General features: G+C 36.4%; 2 protein-coding genes and 1 long non-coding RNA gene across 4 annotated transcripts in view; 1 reads left to right on the plus strand and 2 right to left on the minus strand.

The window, feature by feature from the left end:
- Positions 1 to 1,533: 1,533 nt before the first annotated feature.
- On the minus strand, positions 1,534 to 8,905 carry LOC124380721. The gene is made up of 3 exons (XR_006924721.1): positions 7,603 to 8,905; positions 3,144 to 3,257; positions 1,534 to 2,183 (listed from the first exon to the last, which is right to left on the minus strand). It is a non-coding gene; the product is annotated as an uncharacterized LOC124380721 (long non-coding RNA).
- A 4,538-nt stretch (positions 8,906 to 13,443) lies between these two features.
- Positions 13,444 to 17,367, plus strand: si:dkey-3h3.3 (uncharacterized protein LOC100144568 homolog). Its single transcript, XM_046841182.1, has 4 exons — positions 13,444 to 13,625; positions 15,029 to 16,030; positions 16,468 to 16,685; positions 16,783 to 17,367. The coding sequence occupies exons 1-4, from the start codon at positions 13,599 to 13,601 to the stop codon at positions 16,850 to 16,852; spliced, it is 1,317 nt and encodes a 438-aa protein (XP_046697138.1). The 5' UTR covers positions 13,444 to 13,598; the 3' UTR covers positions 16,853 to 17,367.
- Positions 17,368 to 17,508: 141 nt separating this feature from the next.
- Positions 17,509 to 24,260, minus strand: part of parp8 (poly (ADP-ribose) polymerase family, member 8) — a 53,003-nt gene continuing 46,251 nt past the window's right edge. For both annotated transcript variants that reach the window (XM_046841564.1, XM_046841565.1), the window contains exons 17-26: positions 24,115 to 24,180; positions 23,963 to 24,030; positions 23,637 to 23,685; positions 23,011 to 23,123; positions 22,135 to 22,207; positions 21,919 to 21,988; positions 21,727 to 21,800; positions 21,574 to 21,643; positions 21,376 to 21,460; positions 17,509 to 19,340 (exon numbers count right to left, since the gene is read on the minus strand). In XM_046841564.1, coding sequence (XP_046697520.1) covers positions 19,238 to 19,340; positions 21,376 to 21,460; positions 21,574 to 21,643; positions 21,727 to 21,800; positions 21,919 to 21,988; positions 22,135 to 22,207; positions 23,011 to 23,123; positions 23,637 to 23,685; positions 23,963 to 24,030; positions 24,115 to 24,180 — 771 coding nt within the window. In that variant the 3' untranslated portion in view covers positions 17,509 to 19,237. The remainder of the gene's footprint in view (positions 19,341 to 21,375; positions 21,461 to 21,573; positions 21,644 to 21,726; positions 21,801 to 21,918; positions 21,989 to 22,134; positions 22,208 to 23,010; positions 23,124 to 23,636; positions 23,686 to 23,962; positions 24,031 to 24,114; positions 24,181 to 24,260) is intronic.

Here is a 24,260-nt window from a genome sequence, read left to right on the forward strand (position 1 = left end):
TGGAAGGCAGCCATGGGCAAGAGCATGTCATGAACATTAAACACGGAGTCTCAAGGTGCCGCTGTGGCAAAAAGACACTTGTTCTATTAGAGTCTTGGGGGACTCATTGAACGGTACATTACTTACATGTTGGAGTGAAGGGACATGTCCACCTTTTTGATTCTGTGATAATTTGACTTTTTTAAATATTAAAATCTCACATCTAATATGCAGTGTTTGATACTGTAGGTGCCCATGTTCTTCTATTTCCTCCTACCTCCCAAAAATAAAGGTAGTTGGACCGGTGTGTGTGTGTGTGTGTGTGTGTGTGTGTGTGTGTGTGTTTGTGATGCAGTGCCTTCATGTTGGTGAAAAAGGTTTTGGATCCACCTCAATCCTGACCAGGATAAAACAACTCTTGAAAATGTAGGAATGGCCAAAACACAAGTTCTGTTTTAGGCTTGTTAAAATTGCTTTGAGTTTTTTTTTTGCCTTAACATTTTGAACATTATAATAAACAACCCGTTTTTACAAACATTTTCGGCGTGTTCGTCTCGTCATGAATCCATTGTCTTTCTTTCAAGACAAAAAGGCTTCCTGGCTCGAAGAAGGCTGTCGATGGCGCCTACTTTTCCTTGTCTCCATTATCTGTGTTTGCAGTGCACTCATCCAAGGGTAGCCATCTCATAGTGTGTGGCCCAAAGCCCATCCACAATGGCACTCATGGAAATATCTGAATGTGAGGTGAATATAATATCTCTTAATTAAAGAATAATTTCAAATGCGCAGAGCTCTGCTTTTCACGAAGGCTTGAAATGGCTACTCCAGTGCCGAGAGATCTGAAGTGGTGTTTTCATCCGATCCTGGCAAAAAAAAGTGAATGTGCAGATTCATTATGTAGTGGGCCACAGGGTTGCTAATGGATTTTGAATTAAGGGAAACATTTTTTCTTGCACACCAATAGTGAGGTATGCCTGTTTTTTTTTTTTTGTCTGAGCCATTTGAAAGCATGATTTTATTTGCCTCACACCAGTTAAGTGTTACCTTCAGTTGGAGTTTCAAATAAAATGACCTGTGTAGAGATCAGAGGTCATTATACACCGCTTTGAGTATCTCAGTACACCTTTTAAACATTACTTAGAATATTTACAACCATTTTTAGCAGATTCTTTAATTTGTTTTATATGTCTCTTTAGCAAAAATGTAAATGTAATGACCACGCTGTAATATCCAACAGTCCCATATTTACATAAAGGTATCAGTGGTTTAGTACACTTACTGAAAGCTATGCTCATTACAGCTTACCGTAGCGGCCTATTTTAGAGATCTAGCTCCTCAAGAAATGACTCCGAGACTGGCCATTAATAGTTGCTTTTATTTTATCTGAAGAAAAGTGTTGAAATTCTGCACCTAAAATCAAGCACTTAGCATCTCAAAGAGAAAATCACTCCATGCTTCATTTTGCAATCAGAATTCCATTTTAAAAGAAAATCCACCACAGCAGGTATGCAGGGCAGTTCATTTTTTTTGTGGTATTTCCACAGTATAGTCATTTCCAGAGAAATGTGGTTACATTTAATATTTCTCAAATGTTAATATATGTCATAAGCAAAAAGTTGTGTATTTATTTTTATATTACTTCAATTCACCCAGTATGAGACATCAGAAAACCTTTTTTTTAAGAGCAGAAAAAAAGCTGAGATCCAGAAAGCTTATGAAGGTGTTGTATTCATTTCTATGGTAAGAGTTGCAATATAATCAAACCAGTTACAGGTAACACGGTAAATTCATTTGCATTAAAGAAATAGTGAATAGCTTTAATGGAGCGATTCTCGCTCAAACTATCAACTTCACTAGTTATTTTTTTCTTGAAGGTTTGTTGCTAATTGCATTCAGAAACATAATTCTTCTCCACCAGGTGTCCTAAAGTTTCTACAGCTGCCATAACTGTGTGATCTGTAAGAGCAGTAAATGGGTCCTCAAAAAGTACTCTCTGCTCTACATGTACCGGTGTGAGGGTGAAGGTCCTCTACAACACATACATCCATGTTCTTGATGGAGAAAAAGGATGGCCGAGTCACTTTCTTTCCTGCTACTAGCCGATATACCAACCACTCGTGGGGCAACTTGGTCATGTGGAAGAGCTGAGCACTTAGCCTTTTTCTTCGAGTATGTTAAGGTGCTCAACCATGCACTTGGACCTTCTAACACACACAGACACACACACACAATTGTGCATTAGATGATAACAGAGAATCACAAATGGTAATGGTAAACTCAAAAAGTAATACTTCTATGCATTGTAAAATACCTATGCATTTTTTATAATGCAGATTTGACTACTATTATCAATGAGTTCATTCTTCCTCACACCTGTACGTTATTATCTTGTGGACATGAAAGAAGTTACTGCATACACTCTCCATCCTCAGCTCCAGCTGTTCTTATTAGTGCCTACAGCAACTCTTTTATATCCTCTGATTTATAGTAACAATGGCAAGGACACTGCATCTGAGTCAAGAGGCAAACGCATAGAAGTATTGGTCTGATGATCCTCATAATAAAAATATAGATGATAAAAGCTGTTGAACCTTAGATTATTATTCCCTGGTGGATGCTCACTTAAAATCATAAATGTCCTTTTACTCTAAATTAATGATAGTACATTAGACAATATTGTGAATTATTCAGCATTAATAATTATTATTTTGTTTTACTTATAGTCTAATAATGTGTATAATTTCTTTAATCAATTTTCTTATAAAAAAGTGACAAGCAATGCTTTGTTGTATATATGTTTCATTTAACAATCCACACACACACTTTTCTATTAGCATATCCATAATAAATGATTAAGGAGGAAAATGTCAAAAGTTTCCTCAAGAAGTTATTTCCTGTGCTTGGCCACTGTCTACAAAAAAAAAGAAGAAAAAAGTGGACTAGTCTATTTTCCACACTTTTCAAGGGTGTTTAATTTATGGTGGTCTCTATGGGAACAATCTCATTTGTATACGTCACCTTAAACTTAAAACCTTGTCATGGGTGAGAAGTCCATTTGTAAATTCACCTCCTATGTGCTTCAATTTCCATACTCGTCTCCTCTTACATGCCCAGCCTTAACTATTAGTCTAAACAAAGCATTTGTCATCATGTCATTTCAGCACCTTAAAGTGATCGCCTCAAGTTTTTCTAGCATGAAGCTACGTGTCGAGGTTGAAGAATGGCCCCTTTTTATCCTGTAGAAGAGGATGTCTGTTCTTTATCATGTTTTACACCAGCTAAAAAGAGAGAGAAAAAAACGCTTCAGTTTCACCATGAATGTGTCAGGTGTGGTCTTTGGCAAAAAAACAAAAAAAAGAGAGAGGGAAATCTAGTGTGGTTTATTGTAACCCAAATTATTTTAGACTTTTTTCAGATCAAGATTGAAAATAGAAGCTAAAATTGAATAGTAATTGTGTTTAAAGTTTAACTGTTTAAAATGGTACTCCTGAAATTTTTATTTAGTTGAAATCAGTTTAAAATAAGTATTTAAGCCTTACACAAATAAAGTACAAATAAAAGGTTTAAGACATTCATCATTTGTCTGATTCAACCCAGTTGTTTGTCTAATTTCCAGCTGTTTTTTTTTTTATATGATAATGTAACTCCAACACAACACACCCACACGTTGTCAAATCAATCCAGCTTTTGTAAGTCACCATTTTGTAGCATGAGTAACACAAACAAAACTCACATAAAGAAAACATAATTATTTGAAACTTTATCATTATTTCTAGCTTCAAATTTTCAAGTATTGAGGCAATCCAGATTTTCGACAGATATATGATGAAAAGACAAGAATGTCTTTCATGAAATAGTCAACATCTATGATCAGCAATATACAATACCAACACACAATTTTTGGTATATTCTGTTATATATGTACGAGTAGTTTTATAGTGTATAAGCTGTTTTGGACAAACTACAAAGACCGAATGTAGCAACAATAGGTTTTGGTAAATAAATACACCCAGATAGTAATTTTCATTTTACCATGCTGTGATAAATTGTTTGATTATTTGAACCAATAATCGATAAATACTTTTAAGGTGGGAGCTAACCTAAAAAAAACTGAGATCATGGTGCCTGAGTTGACGATTTAAGGGCTAAAAAAAGGCTACTAGTGAGTATACTATCCATTGAACCAGTGCATGTTATTAATTTATCATAAACGACACAAAATAGTTGTATGAAATAGTGGTTTATTCCATGCAAAATACCGTAAATTGTTGTCCACTTTAGACTCAATTGGTGCATCTCAAACATTTTTTCATTAATTCCAGTATGGCTCGAGATGCAGTAGAAGCTACTTTTATCAGATAAACATGAGTGCGCCTGTTTAATAAATCAGTTTCTTTCATCATAAATGTAACAAAGGACAAATTACAGGCCATCATTCGTCTCTGTGATGTTGTCTGGTCTATATCATCTGAGAGGCTTGTAACAATGGACCTAATTACAATTCAACTAATCCACAGAACCATCAAGAAGTTCACTGGTGCGACCAAAGCACTGGGTCAAGTAAACAGTAAGTTATGGGGGCTGAGCTGTTTGCTTAGGATGAGCCTCGAACGCAATTAATTAGCATGTATGAATAACAATCGGGTCAACTCATTAGTTGGAGAATTATGTTTAGTCTTCTCTGACACTTACAAATCCAGCCCGCAGGCTTTTTGTGTCAGTCTTCATAAATATGCTGTATCTTCTTACAGAAACGAGGCCTGAGTAGCTATTCGTCATCCTCAGTTGTCCAATCTCTGTTTGGAAAATGTTTGGCAGACATCTTTCATTCTTTAGTTTTCTTTGGTTACTCCAGTGGGTGGTTTTTATAATATAGATAAGGCAAAACAGTGTCTGGTACTACAAATAAATGTCAGACTTCCAAATATTTCATGATGTTACAAAATAACAGTTGTAACCCCCTACAATATACAACACACATTCTTTATTTTAGTAGAGCATAACCATCTTTCCTGCTTCATTACTGGTGTTATAATCATACTTTTATAGATATTTCTTACTGATTGTTTTTTTTTATTTTGTTTTTTTAAACCCTAAAGCTCAGTTCCAAAAAAGCCTTTCAGATATCTGAATTCTGCTGCCATCTCAACAAATTCATTGCATCAAAGTCACATGTCATGGCAAACCCTTTACAAAGATTTTGCTCTTTTATGAATTAAAAAGTCCAGAAACGAAAATATCTATAGGAAGTGTCATAAAGCTGCCCTTGCTTCCTGCATTCTCCAGTACACCTATGAGGATTTATGTCACTTACTGCGTCTTTTTTTTCATTAAATTAACATAGAAGAGCTGAGCAACTGTCACTGTGACTGCCTTAAATCTGCACTTAAATGTGCGTTTGAAAAGACTGCACACCTATGCTGTGTTAAAAATATAGAAATGAGTAAGAAATTCAACGTTCCAGGTTGAAGAGAAAATTATACAGACTTTATTCAATAGAAACCTGGCAAAGCGGAGTGTATAATGTGACTGACAAAGTTAAAGCCTTACAAGCAAAAGGATGATATTTCTTCCTGGTACATTATTGCCCTGTAAAAAAGAAACATCTTTATCAGGATTTAAGCTCGAGTTAACATTCATATAGCTGTATTTAGCAGAACTTGAATATACAGCAGAAAGAGGATTTTGGTCTTCTTAGCTATCAAGAGGATTAGCTATCTTTCTATTTACTGCTGACCCGGTCAAGCAACATTGTTATTTCTCCCATAATATTACATAAAGCAGCTTTCCAAAACACACAGAACATTTAGGCTTCTCTTCATCTTCAGAGTGCATGTTTACAGGAATCAGGAACGTAATGTAAGTATATGTTACATGGGGAAAAGCCTTCCAATGTTTAAACTTACAAACATAATGAAAGAGGCTGACGATGATGATGATGATGATGATGATGATGATGATGATGATGATGATGATGATGGTGCATCCAACAAACAAGAAAACAGCATATCTACACACCCAAATATCTGCAGCAGCATCGAATATAACACTGCACAATTTCTTTGTTCATTTTGACAAGAAAATAAACCAAATAAGAGTTTGCATACACTCTTCTACTTCAGGTTTCCCTATAAGGGAACTTTTAAAGGCTCTCTGCAGACACCAATATTTCCCTTTCAATAAGGTTTCTGACTAAAGGCCTTTCAGGACCAAGTTACCTATTTATATTTGGAACCATCGAAGAAACATTTTTTTTCTAAGCGTGTATATCAGTGATATAGTTGTAGAGTAAATATTGTACCAGCCTGCATTAGGTTAATCCTCTAATAAGCAGAGGCCACATTAAAGTGCTCGACCAAAGCCTTCTGCATCAAAATTCATGACAAAACATTTGGTAGGAAAATAGTGAATGTCTTTAAGAAAGACAAATGTGCAACACTCTATTATATAAATATCATTATGCATATTAAAATAAATAAAAAGGCTGATCACAGCATAAGGATACCTTCCGCTTACACACACACACACACACACACACACACACACACACACACACACACACACACACACACTTTCACACACTCAATCCATTTTAGCTCCTTTCTGGGTGAATATTATGGGCATAATATTGTAATTGCACTTTATTATTTACGTTTATTTAAGTCATGGAGCAACACAATGCACACTAGGACCCTTTTCTTATTGTGTCTATGGATTATAAATGAACCTCTACACGAATCAAGACAGGATCATTGTGATATTATGAAATTAATAGCTTTAAAAAAGATTGAATAATAAATAAAATATAGCACCTCACAGTTTGGATCATGTATGGATGTTTAAAGCTCCCTCAGGGTATTTGCAGGCTTTTGGAGCAGCAGTTTGAGGATCAGATTAGGATTTAGTCAGGTTTAATCCCGCGGCCGATTTTTTCCCCCTCTCTTTAATATTACTAATGTACATGAGATTGGCTGCATCTGACAGATGTCTAAATCTCAATTGAGCCGATTGAATCAGACTTTCTCTGCCATTCAAAGCCGACACACACACACACACACACACACACACACACACACACAAAATGCGTTTCACTTTTTAATGCAAACACTAAAAATGTTTTTATTAGGATTCAAGAAACCTGCACATAATGGATAATAATAATAATAATAATAATAATAATAATAATAATAATAATAATAATAATAATTTCGTTGTTATAAAAGTTATTTTATTTTACTGTTTGTTCTTGTTGTCATTTATGTTATAATTGTTGTTGTTTTTGGCACTTAGGGAACAAATATTTCTACAAAACCAATAATTAGCGCAAAAAATATATATTTTTCATTTCAATTTTTATTTTTAATTAGATTTTTTCCCCAACAAATAAACATTATTTCTATTTCTGCCTCTTGCCTAGACATTTTGTGAAATTTCTGAATTAAATAAATTGCCAAAAAATATATAAAAGTTACATTTTATATACTGTCGAATGTAATAGAACATAAAAAAATAGTAATTATTTAAGATAAATTATGGATTATAAAGTGTGAAAAGTAAATAATAATAAAAGTTAATATAAACAAAAAATGATAAATTATTGATAAATTATCAGGACGGAGACACCTGTTATAAGAAGCCGAAGCCCGCGCGCGTTCCCGTGGCGCCGTGGCCGCGCGGGGTTACAGCGCATTGCCAGAAGCTCTCCAGTCTCGCGCGCGGATATCATCATTCCTTCATTGGATGTCAGAGTGAGCGCGCGCAGCTCGCCGGTGTCCGACTGAGAGCCGCTTCACAGCTGCAGAGCCGCTCCAGGTCTAACACCACCACCATGCAGCGTTCTCTCTCTTCAAACCAGTTCCATGCATGAGACATAAACGTGACTGAAAAATTATAAACCCTCCATACAGAGAGCGAGCACGCGAGGATCTGTGACAATGCAGTGAGCGTGATGCAGCAGCAGCAGCAGCGGCCCGGGGTCAGTGCAGCACCGCTTTTATAGCCTTATGGCGGACTCACATACGAGCTGTCTTTCTCCCGAGTCTCGCGACTAAAACATTGCGGAGTAGGTGCTGTAAAAATCGATTAAGCGTGAATTTGCTTGATGCGCGTGTTGTTAAAACAGAAGTCTCGCGCTAACATAAGCTAATTATTAGACCGATATGGTTTCTGCACAGCACAATGAAAACCGGTATTATTCCGCCATCTAGCGGTGTGAGCAAAAATATACTGCATCAACATGCATTGAGAGACTGCTGGGCTGAAGAGCTCTACTGCCCTCTAGTGGAACGAGTGTTCATCTCTATTTCAGCTTTGCGCCTTTTTATACACTGTGTTTGTTTGTTTGTTTGTTTGTTTGTTTGTTTGTTTGTTTGTTTGTTTTGCTGGTGACACTGTTGGTGATTCAGACAAAATTAAGGGGACACTTAACCAACATGGCTAGCTCAGCATGTTGCAGCGACACAACATCCCATCTGGTTTGCACTTATTGGAAACATCATTTGTTTTCCAACAGGACAATGCCCCGTCTAGGTTATGTAAGAGCTATTTGTTTAAGAGGAAGACTGAGGAAGGCCTCCACAATAACCTGCTCAAAATCTAGTTGAGATGATTTGTTTTAATTTGGAGTGGATTTTAAAGAAAAAGCAGCCAACAAGCACTCAACACCTCTGGGAACTCCTCAAAAGTGTTGGAAAATCATTTCAGCTGACTACATTATGAGGCTGACTGAGAAAATATCAGTGTGCAAAGCTGTCATCAAAGCAAAATGTACTTAAAGCAATCAAAAATTTAAATTTTAAATAACCCAGTACATATGTTGTATGTTTTTGTTTCTTACATAATTCCATATGTGTTCTTTCATACTTTACATGTCTTCCTGAATGTATTAATGCACAATATTGAAAATAATACAAATAAAAAATAACCAACCAAGGATTATATTCAATAATTATCCATTTTCTACCAAATACCAATTCTCTGTTCAGCTTCTGTCTGATATTATGTAATGCATTGATTGGTTTGTAAAACATATGAAAAACACTTGTGCAAAATGAATACATTTTGATGGAGAACTTCAACAAAACCTGGTGCAAGACTGCATTCAGAAATAATAATGGTCACTGGTCAATGGACCTCAACAATTGGTGTAGATGTTGAAGAAAATGCCACCAAGTACAGTTCAGAAATTGAATAAGTTCAGCTCTCACACTAAGTGACAAACTGGTTACAAAAGTTGGGACAAGCTTGTGCTTTGCAAATTGTCTAAGATCTATATCATTGCCACAAACATACCAAGATATTTGGCCTGTACTTGAGTTTCTGAAAGAAAGTGGCAACAAAAAAATATATAATTTCTGTTATAGAGACCTGTTGTGAAACATGTCTATAAACATGAGAGTGATCTCTTGAATAATGCACAAGGGTACACTGAAATCATGTTCTTAGACACTACTGAACAAAGAGTAAAGTTAGAAAGCCCTACCCACCACTATTAAAGCATCCGTTGAAATGGTTTTCATTGCAATACACTTTCACAGACTTAGCAAACCTAGAAACTACACCTAGGTGGCTTGAAGTTGTACTGCTAGCATGCATTAACCCAATACCTTACTAACACACTTTGTTAAGACCATAGTTTATATTCATATATAACACATAGATATGTGTGATACAACAACAATAAAAATAAATCTGTAGTAATGATTTTGTTGCAATGCTGCTAAATGCTATAAAAACCTGCATATTACATTATAACTTCTCGAACGTTGTTTCATCTAACTGTGTACTGCTTCAGCTTGTATATTTTCTTCTTCTTTCGGCTGCTCCCATTAAAGGTCACCACAGTGGATCATTCAGGTCCATACTACTCCGTCCTCTACATCTGCCTCTTTCAAACCAACTACCTGCATGTCTTCCCTCACCACATCCACAAACCTCCTCCTTGGTCTTCCTCTTTTCCTCCTTCCTGGTGGCTCCATCCTCAGCATTCTTCTATCAATATACCCCATGTCCCTCCTCTGCACATGTCTAGACTATCTCAATTGGGCCTCTCTCACCTTGTCTCCAAAACGTCCTACATGCAACGTCTAATTTGCAGCACATCCTTCCCAGCTCTGTCCCTCTGCCTGGCCAATCGGTATAAATCCTTTTCTCCTTCCTTAGTGTCCAACTTCTCATAAAGCTCCTCATTTGCTTTTTCATTGTCTATTGCCACATCCCTCTTCACCTGCTGCCGGATCTCCTTGTTCTCCTGCCTTCTGTTTCGCCAACCTCTTTCTCTTTATGCTCTCCTGCACTTCCTCATTCCACCATCACGTCTCTTTGTCTTCCTTTCTATTTCCAGATGTCACATCACTCCTGCAGTAGTTGCCCAATCATCCAGCACCTCTTTACCACCGAGCCCCTGTCTGACCTCTTCCCTGAACCTCACACTACAGTCTCCCTCCTTGAGTTTCCACCATCTTATTCTTCTTTCAGTCTTCAGTCCCTTTTTTTTCTTCTTCACCTCCAAAACCATCCTACAGACCACCATCCGATGCTGTCTAGCTAAACTGTCCCCTGCCAACACCTAACAGTCTCCAATCTCCTTCAGGTTGCATCTCCCACATAGAACATAGTCCACCTGTGTGCACCTTCCTCCACTTTTATACGTCACCCTATGATCCTCCTTCTTCTGAAAAAACGTGTTCACCACTGCCAACACCTCTGTTCCCTTCACCAACATACCCATTGAAAGCTGCCAGAATCACAATCTTTCATTCCTATGTACACTCTCCACAGCTTCATCTAACACACTCAAGAATTTTTTTTTTATTCTCCTCCATTTATAATCACCACTTCAACTTCTAGCTTCAGTTTCATCACTCTATCAGAAACTCTCTTCACCTCCACTACACTCTTACTGTACTCTTCCTTCAGGATCACCCCTACACCATTTCTTTTTCCATCCACACCATGATGGAACAGTTTAAACCCACCTTAAATAGTCCTGACCTTACTCCCTTTCCACTTGGTATTATGACTGGTAAAGAGAGAGAGTTAGCTGATATGATAAAGGGGAGAAAGGTGGATATGTTGTGTGTTCTGGAGACCAAAATTGAACATACCCACCCTAACCTCCACTGTCCTACACTTTCCCTTTCCTTGTTGTCTCTGTAGACATCTTCCTTCTTTCCTTCTCCTCCTTTGACCAAGAGTAGCCCAATTTCCAATACCCTGTTGGCTAACAGTACCTGGATGTCAGGAAGGGAATCCAGCGTAAAACATGTGACGAATAAAAAACAAGAGGATTACAAACCTGAATTTTATACAAGGCCCAGTTTACCAACGACCACCACAGGTATTGTGGCGTGTGTGTGTGTGTGTGTGTGTGTGTGTGTGTGTGTGTGTGTGTGTGTGTGTGTGTAAATTACTTTAACGTCCAACACATGCACAGTTGTCTACATGAGTGGTCCAATGTAAGTATTTATTCGTTTACTTCTTTTCTGAACTCAAATACAGTACATTAAAAGTATTGATATTTTTTCAGTATCTTTGTTTTGAGAAACGTGTACTTCACGATACTTTAATGCACAATATTTAATTTTACTCCACTACATTGCAGAACACATGCTCACCAATTTGAATTGCACACATAGATTTGGTTGAATGGCAGCCTGTCAGGAGACTACAAGGGAAACCTATCAGTTCTCACAAGAGTTCCTCGTGGAGTGAGGGTACTCTCACTGTGTGTCTGTAACAACACAAAAGATATGAGGCAGAGCAGAATTGAACATTTTATCTGAATAAATATTAAAATATAGTTCTTAAAAGTAACAAAAAGAATATAAACCAGATTTAATAAATGGACATGGTCAGCTAGGTGAGGATGGGCTTTCAGACTTCCAAGTCTGGTCCCTGTCAAGGTTTTGTCCTCATGCCATCTCTGGAGTTTTTCCTTGCCACTGTCACCACTTGCTCGCTCATTAGGAATTAACTTATAAGAATTTAACTTATAGGCACTTTTAAGATAAAACTATTTATCTCTGTAAAGCTGTTTTGGAAAAGTGTCCATTGTTAAAATTTAAATGAAGTTAAAAAAGTAATTTTACTGGGATGATGTTTCAGCAGGGTATTTTCACACAGGGCCGGCACCAGCTATAGGCAGAGCATGCGATTTATTAGGGTCTCGGACTTGTAGGCAGGGTCTCTATAACCATAACAAACAAATACTCTAGTTCACCTATCAAGACAGGCAGCAAAAGATTAGGCTCTTTGTCCATTGGATATAAAATAACTGTTACTCACCTTAGGTATCACTGTTTAAATGTGTGTCCCCACACTCTGAATGCATAAAGAGGCTCTATTCAGCGATAAACAAATTCTGACCTGATGGTGCCAAAACAAATGCATCCTTTGTGGGCTGCCAAGCGAAAAGTCTTATTCTGCTGAGTCGCATCAGTGCCATTTAAAGACGAATCATTATTTCAAAACACTTTAAAATTGTGTATGTATGCACAATGTACGCTCTGAATTTAAACTGATCAACTGGACAGTGACACTGCGTCAGAAGCTGACTTTCAAAATAATAAAGGAAAAGAAAATGTTTGTAAATAAAAACAGAATTTCCAGCTAGGTGGCCATGGGCAAGGAATAATAATAAAAGGGGGGTGGTGGGGTTCCAGATGACCTTTCACATTTTTTTCTTTGCTTAAATGTGAATAATAATGTACCTTTTTTAGTGTTGGCCTTATTTAAATATATAAAAGTACTAATAGCAGGTTTTCTATAAATAAAAAGATTAGAAATTATATTTGTTTTAAGTGCTTTTTATTTAGTCTGAAAGGTAGAGGGTTCGATATAACGAAAGTGTACGATATTTGTACGGAAGTCTTTAAAAAAAAAATTATTATAATTTATAATCTATTGTTTTCTCGCGATCATGGCATAAAGAGTTGTTTTGTTATCACGACTTAATTTTCTCGTGATTTTAGCATAACAAACACTGTTTCCTTGCGATCATTCCTTATTTTTTTCTGTGTATTCGGCATAAGAGCAGGTTCTAGAGGCAGCATCATGGATAATAACCATGACCATTTTTGACAGCGAGGAAACAATGTTTGTCATGTCGAGATCCCGAGAAAATGAAGTCGTAATTACGAGAAAACAACTTTTGTTATGTCGAGATCACGTTACAAGGTCACTTAGGACGACTCCTAACACAGATGATTACTACAGTCGCTGGTCTTCAGCAAAACGCGCAATTCAAAATATATAGCGATAAACCCGAAAGTGTAAGGCACTAAATGAAGCAGTAAAATTGGACACATTTTACGTTTTAGTAATTAGAATACCGACTACGCTTTCAACAACTTCCCACACGCCGAAACACAAGCGGCAAAGTGGCGAAATCGTGCGCCTTAATTTCCTCTGCGCTCATATTTCATACTGCACGGTAATTTCTCTGCCGCTTTGTGCAAACCGAAAGTAAAAGGCGCCGCCTATAGCGCTCATGTGCACTATTTTATTATTACTGCATGGTGTTACTGCGTTTATTTACTAAACACACAGCACCAGGATCTTTACCTGTATCTTGTTAATCCTTCAGGTTTGAAGTTGTTCCACATGAGGTGCTTTGCTGCATGATGGCGGAATCACCCTTACCTGAAGTAAGTCCTTATTTCAGAAGTTTACCGCATTAAGTTTCAGAAGTTTACCGCATTAATGCACTCCAAATCTTTGAAGTAATATTTAATATAATCAGCTATTGTATGTGCATCCCTTTTATCATATCATATCAAGTCAAGTTTATTTCGATAGCGCTTTTCACAACATACATTGTCTCAAAGCTGCTTTACAGAAATCAACAGTTAAGGTTAACGGTTTGTATTTATCCCTGATGAGCAGCCATGGCAACTGTGGCAAGAAAACACTCCCTCAGATGTTATGAGGAAGAAACCTTGAGAGGAACCAGACTCAAAAGGGGGAACCTTCATCATTTGGGTGACATCAAGTGTTTGATCATAAATCTTTCAACAATACAGAACACTGGAGAGTGAGAACTAACATGAGCACTGGAGTATAAGATTATAAGTAAAGATCTTTCTACAGTCTTATACAGTCTTTATGGTTATAAAACTAGGAGCTACTAAGCTCAACATTTGTGATCATCACAGATCCAGCACCAGCTTCTCCATGCCAGAGCACATTGAGAAGAAATCAATTCACCTTCAGTAAGACTTTTATCCTGATGCACCCCTCTGAATACTGGGCATGGGGCAGGAATACACTTGATCCATCACAGGGCACTATTCCATTCACACACATACAGATATGGAGCAATTTAGAGTCACTATACTCACCTACTGATATTTTCTGGGGAGGTTGGTCGAAACCAGAGGACCCTGAGAAAACCAGTTAAAGAGAACATGCAATATGTCACACAGAGACTAACTAGAGAAAGGTTATGCTGAAGTTAATCAGGGGGACTCTGGTGTGTCCTCTGACATTTTCTTAGTTATGTTATGCCTGATCAGTGGCCATAAGTTGTGTCCGCTCTAATATTGTGTTGTTACCCCTTTTGCTGCAAAAACAGTCCTGACCCGTTGAGCATTAACAGCATTAACTTCTTCAGCAATTTGAGCTACAGTAGCTTGTATGTTAAATCAGACCACACGGACCAGCCTTCGTTCCCCAGAGCCTCGGCCTGATCTGAGTGCACTGATCAGGAATAGCATTATGACCATTGATTGAATATCATGGATAACATATCATGCAACAAATATCAACCTAAAACAAACAAAACAAAAATATTTGTTGATATACAAAACATTATTTTCCTATTTTTCCATTCCAAAACTATGCAGAACCTAGACATTCGCACTCAGTTGTATGTGCAGAAAGGTGACTGCATTACAAAAGCATAAGATTTCAGCAGTAGACTGTTGCAGTTTGCCAGTTACTTGTTAGATTTACTCAGCTGAGTTAATAGTGGGAGGGAAATAATAAGTAATAACCAGAAATACTTACTGCCTTCCTTCTCTTTTCTAACTGTTCTAACCTTTTATTTCAGATATTTCCTAACGTGACCCTTCTCATCGATTCAGAAACATATGAGAAGCCATGGACAGTTTTGGATCAGGTTGGCATAAAAACAAAAGAAGACGAGTCACTTCTGAGGGTCAGTGGAAGCTATAAAGACATTGATAAAGTTTTTATGCAACTATCATCTATGAAGATGAAAAAAGCCCAATATCAGAGCCCAATATCAGAGAGGAGCAATGTAGCTGAGCACAGCATGAACTCAGCCAGGCTGAAGTCAGCATCCAGTGCACAAGTTGAACCAGTTGAAGTTGACACTTTCATTATGCATTTCATTCAACAAAAATGCTTTGAAGAACTCAATAAAATGAAAAGGCCTGATGTACACATGCAAATAAATCAGAAACAGGTGACCTTTCTTTCCCTAGACACAGAACATGGTATAGTCCACGCTCAAATGTCAAGAGAACGCTTTATAACTTTCTATCAGAAGATCGCCACAGGACTGCAGAGTAGATCGTATAATTTAGATTCAAACCAAATTCAGCCGTTGCTTGCAAAGTTTCCCGAGTTCCTAATCAGCACTGGACAAAGTAAAACAGACCAAATAACCTTGACTGGGAAATTCATTAGCCTTGAAAGATTCGAGCAGTTCTTGAAAAGCCCTCCAAAAAGATCTTCCACAAGACAAACCAACTACACAGCTGACAGGAGCACCACAACCTCCAGCCAGGCATTACAGAATAAAACCTTAGACAAAGAGGAAACTTGTTCCATTTGTTTGGAGCAAATGGTGAAATCAACAATGAAGACTCTGGAGAAATGTAAACACTCTTTCTGTAAAGGCTGTTTAAAGAGGGCTTTCGAAATTAAACCTGTCTGTCCTACATGTGGAGCTATATACGGTGCACTCGAGGGAAACCAGCCGAAAAATGGCCAGTTGAAAGTCACATATGAAAAGTACCCTCTCCCCGGCTATGAAAACTACACAACAATCGTCATTCACTACATCATTCCAAATGGAATACAGGGGGTGAGTAATGCAGAAAATCATTTATTATTCATACATTATAAATAAAACCATAATACTGTTTAATTCTTATTTCTGATTGGTCAGAGTCCATTCCTCAAAATGGATACAAAATTATTGTATAAAATTTGACTATCAATCAAGAAATTATTTAAATTGGCAATACATGTGTGCTATTTTCGGAAAACGTTTGGTAAATTCCAGTCCAGCCATAACTCCAGCTTGCTGTTTATTTTGTTGTAACTGCATTTTTTAAATTATTATTATTATTAGTTTTATTCTTAAATTGACAGGTTCTGTAGCACCAGTGTTGGGAAAATGAATGTCATATAATTCTTGTACATTTTATTTGGCAATAACCGCTACAAAATGTCTACTTCTTAGATAGTGAGCTAAGTGTGACTCACACATTGTGATCTCATTTTTGTGTACATATTTAGGATGAACACCCAAATCCAGGCCAGCCCTACAAAGGTGCTTCACGCCTGGCCTACTTGCCAGACTGCTCAGAAGGAAAAAAAGTTCTTAAGCTCCTTACACGAGCATTTGAGCAAAGGTTAATCTTTACGGTTGGACGCTCGTCAACCACTGGCATAAGCAACGTGATTACTTGGAATGACATTCATCACAAAACGTCCCGCACTGGTGGGCCTACTGCGTAAGTTCACACAGAAACATATATTTAATATGACATACCACTAAATTGAATTTATACATGTACATGTATTAAACCTGCTGTGTTTTTTATTGTCTAGGTACGGTTACCCAGATCCTGAGTACCTGAAACGAGTCCAAGAGGAGCTGAAAGTGAAAGGAATTTACTGACATCAAACAGAAACTGACTTTGAAGACTAAATTTCATTATTTCAACATAAAACTAAGTTTTGTTGATCTATTGCGCTATCCGGGAGAGACCGGGAAAATCAGCCAAACAAATTAGTCATGTGGCAAATGGAATCCTGTGATAAACTGGGGGCGTGAGATTCGAACCACGGTAAAGCGGGGGATTACTGTAAATACTTTTTATGTATACTATTAAAGGTACTGCTACAATATTTGTAAATATTTAAATACAATGTAGAGGCTACTTTGTATTTAAACCCAATAGTCACTGCAGCTTCTGTTGACTGGGTCAAATGGCACTCACACCTGTTCCTTGTCACTTGGCCTCGCACTATAGTCTCACCTTTCACAACACTCATTGTTTCCTGTTTGTCTTCCACGGTTTTAGTTTGTGTTGATTGTTCCTAGTTCATGGCATGTAGTGTTTTGTTCCACGGGCTTAGTTTCTATGTTTTTTATATATGACCTTTACATTAAAAGGAATATCTGCACTTGCATCAGCCTCCAGCTCTTTACATGACAATAAGGTTTATGCACACCAATTTATATCCCAATAATAATTAGGATAAAAACAACACTGTTCTTCACTGTTCAGCTGTGCTTTTAAATGTAGAACAAAATACTAGAATAGGCATTAATATGAAAAATGTATGGAATTTATAGGTAAATTCATCTTTATTGAACATAAACAGGTACATAAGCTACTGTTTCCAGAACCTGTAAAAAGCCCCAAAGCTCGAACTGTTTGCAAAACAAAGAAAAAAAGTAAAAACTGAATACAGAAAATAGTTGGACTCCATGTTGTTCTGGCAGTATTTACAGTATGTACAGTTTTGTAATAGATTTCCCAATAATCCTTCACTGTAAGGCACCAAATGCTAAGTGGCATGATAGTTCAGTGAAATATACAAAACCATAAATATAACAAAACACTGAGTACACTTCGTTTAGTAACCATGTTCAAGGGTCGAAAGTAATGTTTAAAATTTTACTTGCAAACTTTGAGTCGTTCGTGTAAGACCAGGATACTGAACTGTTCTGGTGTTTTTTTTACATCATTACAAAATAGTTTCCTCTGAAGTTTAAAAATTAAGTCATAGGAACAGCATTTATAAGAGACTTCAGATAGTTGTCCATTCATACGGATATTTTTACTATGTTAGTTAACATCATTAAAGTTTAAAAGCTAACAAAGTCTACCATTTTATATATTTGCTATAAATATAAAATGATAGCCTTTGTGGCACTCTAATTATACAGTAGCCCATTTAAGTTAATGATATATTGGCTTTTCAAAGGGATCATTACTCTTCTGAAAACATTTTCAATATTTGAACTCATTGTTAAACTATTTTTGAGAAATAACAGTAATCGTGAAGTAACTCTCTCGTACGAATAGAACCAAAAAACAAATACGTTGCGAGCTTTTATCCCGTCTTAAATCACCTTTACAAAATAAAGATTATATATACGGAAATATTTAAATACATTTTGCAACTTGGTGCCAGTTTGTCTTGTATAAAGATGCTATTAACAGATCTAAAAACACAAAATGACCCAAAATGTAAGGAAAGCCACATGCATCTTGTTTTCCCATCAGTGTCATTCAAATATATATTAAATACTTAATCTTTTGTATGATGGTCAAACCAAAATGGCAACCTAATGTCACAGTCATCGGGTTGAAAAAAAATCAGCAAAGAGTTGCAGTGGAATCCGAGGGATTAGACTGTGACTTTTTTTGGAAACTGTAAACCGACAGCTACTGCCAGGTAGCGTGTAATAACTCATGTGGCTCGGGAACATGGGATTTGTAAACACAACAACCTTTCAGCTCGTAATGTTTTTGCTCTGCTCACCTTCACCAAAGTCAATATGCAATCCATTAAAGGCATTAATATAATAAAGTTGAAACTAAAATCTGACCTTAGGAAAAGAATAATAAAGTGCATATCAACACCTTCGGTAAGCACAAAGTTGTACTTTGAAAATTCCAATTTTTAGTAAACAATGCAGTTTGGTGTATTACCACAAAGGCCAAATATCATCTGGCAAAAGTCTCAAAATGTTACCGAAAGAATATCTTTTCTTTCTTAACTTAAAAAAACAGGCAGTCCATCGGCTGAACCGAGAGACATACCACAAACTTTAAAAATGTATACTGTATTAATAAACCTGGCAAAATATTCCGAGTGTAATTAGCCAGTGTAAATACACATGAGCAACTGTCTTTGCTTTTGTAAATATTTTCTCTTCATCTTGTGTTCTGTGGTTAATAATATACCAATGATAAAACCTCCTAGGCTCAAATATCCAGCTCTGAGTCAGGAGGGCAGGTTTAGGCAGCGGTATTGCTTTTGGAGTCGTTCATCCTGTGGCTGTTTGGTTGCCGATGACTCGTAAGATCTCTCGATGGATACTGGGGTCCTGTGTGTTAATGCTTGTGTCTCCCACCTGTCCATCCTCATAGCTAATTAAAGTAAAAAAAATGAATAGATAAAGAAAACAAAAGGTTTTAGTAATCAGAACACAATGATGATGTCACAGCATTGCTCAATGCGTCTGTTGCTTAAATCTGTATATGTAAGATGTTGAGTAAAGTTTCTGCGATGAGACTTTTAAAGGATTTTGAATTCAATAATTTTTTTTCTGTGACATGACAAGTTGCCATTTTTTAACTCAAAAGAAAGAAAAGGAGAAGTTGGTAAGGGAACTACTGTTTATAGCTGCAACAACGTTAGAGATAACTTGTTTGCGGAGCATTTAACGGTAACTATAAAAAGAAAAAGTGTCATTCTTTAGTTCATAAAGTTGCATTAGATAATAGTTTATTAATTTATTTGAATATTTTCTTCAATTACAGTCATTAAAGTGAAAAAAAAAATTTGTAATGCAAATCAAATGACATTTTCTTCCTATAGTGATGTACCAAGATTTATAAATAAAACCATCAACTGTATGCTGTAAAGTGACAGCAAATATTAAGTCTTCCTACTTTGAAAACTACAATTACGGTATTTAGCAGACGCCAATATCCAGACTGAGGGTTAAAAGCCTTGCTCAAGGGCCCAGCAGTGGCAGCGTGGTGGAGCTGAGATTTGAACTTGTGACCTTCTGATCCAGAGTCCAATGCCTTAACCACTGTTCTACCATCCTCAAGCAACTAAGAATTTGCAGTAAACCTTTGTCTGGCAACAACTGTTTAAGGAATAAAGACCTAAGATAAAAACACCAAGATGTTTTGTTTAAGATGGCCGCATCTAATAAAGCATGAGGAGGCTCTTTTTAAACCTGTCTGTTAAAGATCCTGGGTCTGTTTCTCTCAGTCACTGTAGAAGGTCTTCCTCAAAAATGTACTGCAGTCTACTCTAGAACGGCATATTAACAGAAACTTTGTTGGAATAACAAAAAAAAAGAGATCTATGTAACCTCATACATGACCCTCAAATCTGTGAAGGACTATGACTGAGTATTTGTAGAAATGTAATGAGATATTTGACATTTAGTTCAGACTTGTCTCAGGCAGCATGCAGGTAAATGCAATATAGCTGAGCAAATTAGATTTCAAGGTAAATTGCTTTCCTGACCTGAATTCTACATTTTATTCTTTATATATCACCGTAATAGTGAACCCTCTCTAGCTCAGAAGGTGTTTTTAAATCCAGATTAAAAACAATACTGGTGTAAAATATCAATTTCATTAATAGCACTACCTATTATACTTATTACTTATTATGCGACTTATATAATTTAGTTTGCTAGATTATGTGGAACCTTCACCATGAGCCACTGATTACCAAAGAGCAGAAAGAAAATAAGGGCAGACGCTGATTCTGCATTTCTGAAAGTAGCCTTCAGTGTCAGCATTTTGGATTCATCAAAAAAAAAAAAAAAACAAGGGGAAAAAAAAGAAACGCTAGTGAAAAAAACACCTGTTTATTGCTGTTGTAACATTTTACAGCGGTTTTCAGCCATGAGAAAGTCTTAGAGATTGAGGGCTTTGTCCCTTGCTGTTTCTATACGGTGCATTTTTTCTATTAGCTTTAAGAGAAAGTGAAAGTACAATTGTTTATAACTGTTATAATCTAGGTGGTTTTAGGGATCTTCCACAGAATTAAATATTGAGTGAAAAGGGATGGTGTTATTATTGAACTCGTAAGCATTATTGTCTTTAGAATATCGTTTTGGTATAAACACTTTAGAAGATGCTGTTATAGGAAGAAGATTAACCACATTCACAACAATTTGTCATTAATTATTTTCCTAGAATAGCTTGTCCTAAAATATAATCCTTTTCTGGTAAATGATTTTTTTAACTTTAAGATTTCTTTATAGGGATAAAGCAATGAGAAAAACTCAATAATAAAAAGCCAGGTGATATGAGGCTCAAAGTTATAATTTTTTTTCTAAATTTATTAGAACCTTGCTAATTTATAGAATGTCATCAATTTCAAGGCTGATGTTATAAAAAAAAATTTAAAAAGTCTTTCAGAAAATAAACTTACACAAAGAAAAATCGTGTGCAGACATGATCGGTGTTTGGGACTACCCAGATGTCACCATGCTTGTGAAGATCTGGCGAAGTAATAACTGAAATAGTAAATGTAACAACAATTATGAAAAAAAAATTACTGAAAGACATTAATGGTAAGCAATCGTTATGAATTGCCGTTGCTGTGTTGTGCACATGCTGTGTACTGTACCTTCGCATAAGGCTATGCATTTCAAATTGCGACTCTGCAGAAACTGTGGCTGCTGACCTTTTTTCTGTGACTGCAATGAATAAAAGTGGTTTTTTTGCATATCTGTATAAGTTTATTATAAACGTATAAAAGCAGTGTAAGATCAGTTTTTACCTGCAGATGAATATTGGTCTTGTTTGTAGCAGTTTCGTCTTTTGACGCAACTTTCTGCTGCTTTTTGTTCATCCCTTTGAGAAGCAAACGGGTTTCATCAACATGTGTAAAGATTATTATTGCTAATATGATCTAAAATTACACATAACCCTTCAGGGTAACACATTTTAAATAGTTTGTCAGCAGTCAGACCTGAGTAACCAAAGGATATGCTTGAAAGTGGGCTGAGATAAATTCCACTCCCATAGATGGCGCCATGGAGCTGTGGTTAAAGCAAAATAAGACAATATTAGGCTTCTTCTTGAGTAAAAGGATGAAATATCTATCTACAAAGCCTGACTTTAAATGTATATTAAGCTCAAAGATATAGAAGAGCTTGTTATGCAATTGAGTTATCATGTTCATTACCTGGAGTTTTGTCTTGGAGGCCACAACCAAACCATTCCTCAAAATGGAGTGCCAGTTCTCTATGTGTGATCCACTGGAACAGACCATTACAAACCATTACAAACAGCCAATTCACTTAGACATGCATTTCTTTACACATTTCAGTTTGTCGGAAGTAATCACACTTATCAAACTAACCAGGTTTATTCTATAAAGTCACACGTTTTATTAATGCACTAAATTGTTTTTATAGTAATGGCTAATTCATAAACATTTGTATGATGGTGGGAAAAATTTAGAAAACGTGTTATTTAACAAAATAACACTAATGACACCAATTCTGACAACATTTGACAACAGTTTTCTGATGTTTATTAAGTATTTACAAATGAAGTCTCCGGTCTAAATTCAATATTTAATACATTTTCTACCACAGAAAAATCTTGGGCTTGTAACCAAAGTGATAACAGGAACTTGTTTTACAGATGTTCCAGAGCATTAAATGCAAATATAAAGTGATAAACACAAATAGCCCACTGTTATATAAATAGCCCACTTAAATAAACAGACTTTTGAAATCATTTGCTGTTGTATAAGAGGAATAATACATTTATGGAAAGGCTATTGCAAGGAATTCATACCTTTACCACTGTGAAGTTGATAATACAACTTCATCAGTAATTATATTCCTGGACCACTATGTTCAGCTTTTTATTGTTATGATAATGAACAAAATCATTTGATAGCAAATCCCTTAATTCAATGTTATTCATTACATATATGTATTTCTTCACTTTTAATCCTGCATAATTAATAAATATTTTTCTTTATATGGGTGGAATTACAATTATGAACATTTGAAAAGAAAATAATAATGCGATCAGCGCTGTAACTTACTGGAAAGCAAAGGTACTCCCAAAGTGGCCTTTGGCAGCTCTGAAGTTGGATTCTTTGGCCGGTGGGCTGCTGAGTAAAAGGAACTGGTGTGGGGTGTGCATAAACTTTAGTTGCTGTTGGGAGAGAAGGATCATTCACATTGCATTCGGACAGCAAAAGACCTTGGCATAGTCTATAGTTCAGTGCAAATAGTAAATTTACATTAATTAAACCTTTTCCATAGCAATTTGCATTTATACAATTGAAAGTTAGGGGCCTTGTTTAAGGGCCCAGCAGTGGCAGCATGGTGGTTATGGAGATTCGAACTCTTAATCTTCCGATCAGAAGTCGAATGTCTTAACCACTGAGCTACAAACTCCTTAAGTATTGAGTGTGTATGATGAAAGTATTTCAATATACAAAGGTTCTAATAACTGTTGCACAATGCTGCTAAGTGTAATTGTTCTAAGCTAATGGAAAAACACTAGTGTTGCAAAATAAAATGTTAATTACAAGCATATTTCATAACCTTAAGCACTTCTATAAAATTTAATTCAAGGATTTATGCCTCCAGGACTTCTACAGAGCCTTAAATCAAGCACAATCTGCTCAAGCGTTCAGTCAGCAGAGAAATTAAAATAACTTACTCTGGTCACTGGTAGCTTCACTATATGAGACCTATTACTGGATATAACCCTGTAAACAACACATTTCTTAGTTTTTATATACCTTTAGCTATGGATACATCATATATCCCAGATAGCAAATCTAGCTCCGTCCTTCAGTGGCAGTATGTAGGCCAGGTGAAGGTGGTAAGTGTAGGAAGGACATTGAGTCATCACTTATTTGCTATCTGGGATCGTAAATAAACATTTTTAATAACAAATGACCAAAATCATCCAAGACACTGATGTTAATATTAGAAATAAAGAAATATGAGTATACAGCACGAGCATGGAGAGACATATCCTACCACTGCAATAGCGGATGAGCCAGGGGGTCAATTCTGTCCATCTGCTTCTTGATTTCCAAATATGGCGCCTGTTTAACACAAACTGAGTCAATGATAAACCCAGTTGTGTATTTAGCACTTTCTATGCTTTAAAAATGGTGTATTATTAATACCTGGGTCATTTCTCTGATAGATGTGAGGCTATCAAGAGCCCTCATTACCCGATCATAGTCCTTTTTCTGAAAGAAAGAAGAACATTAGTTTGAAATAACTGTCACAATAGGAGCATTAGCACTATGTAACTTTCAAGGTACTGAAA

This window comes from Silurus meridionalis, chromosome 27, assembly GCF_014805685.1.
Source record: "Silurus meridionalis isolate SWU-2019-XX chromosome 27, ASM1480568v1, whole genome shotgun sequence".
Taxonomy (NCBI): Eukaryota; Metazoa; Chordata; class Actinopteri; order Siluriformes; family Siluridae; genus Silurus; species Silurus meridionalis.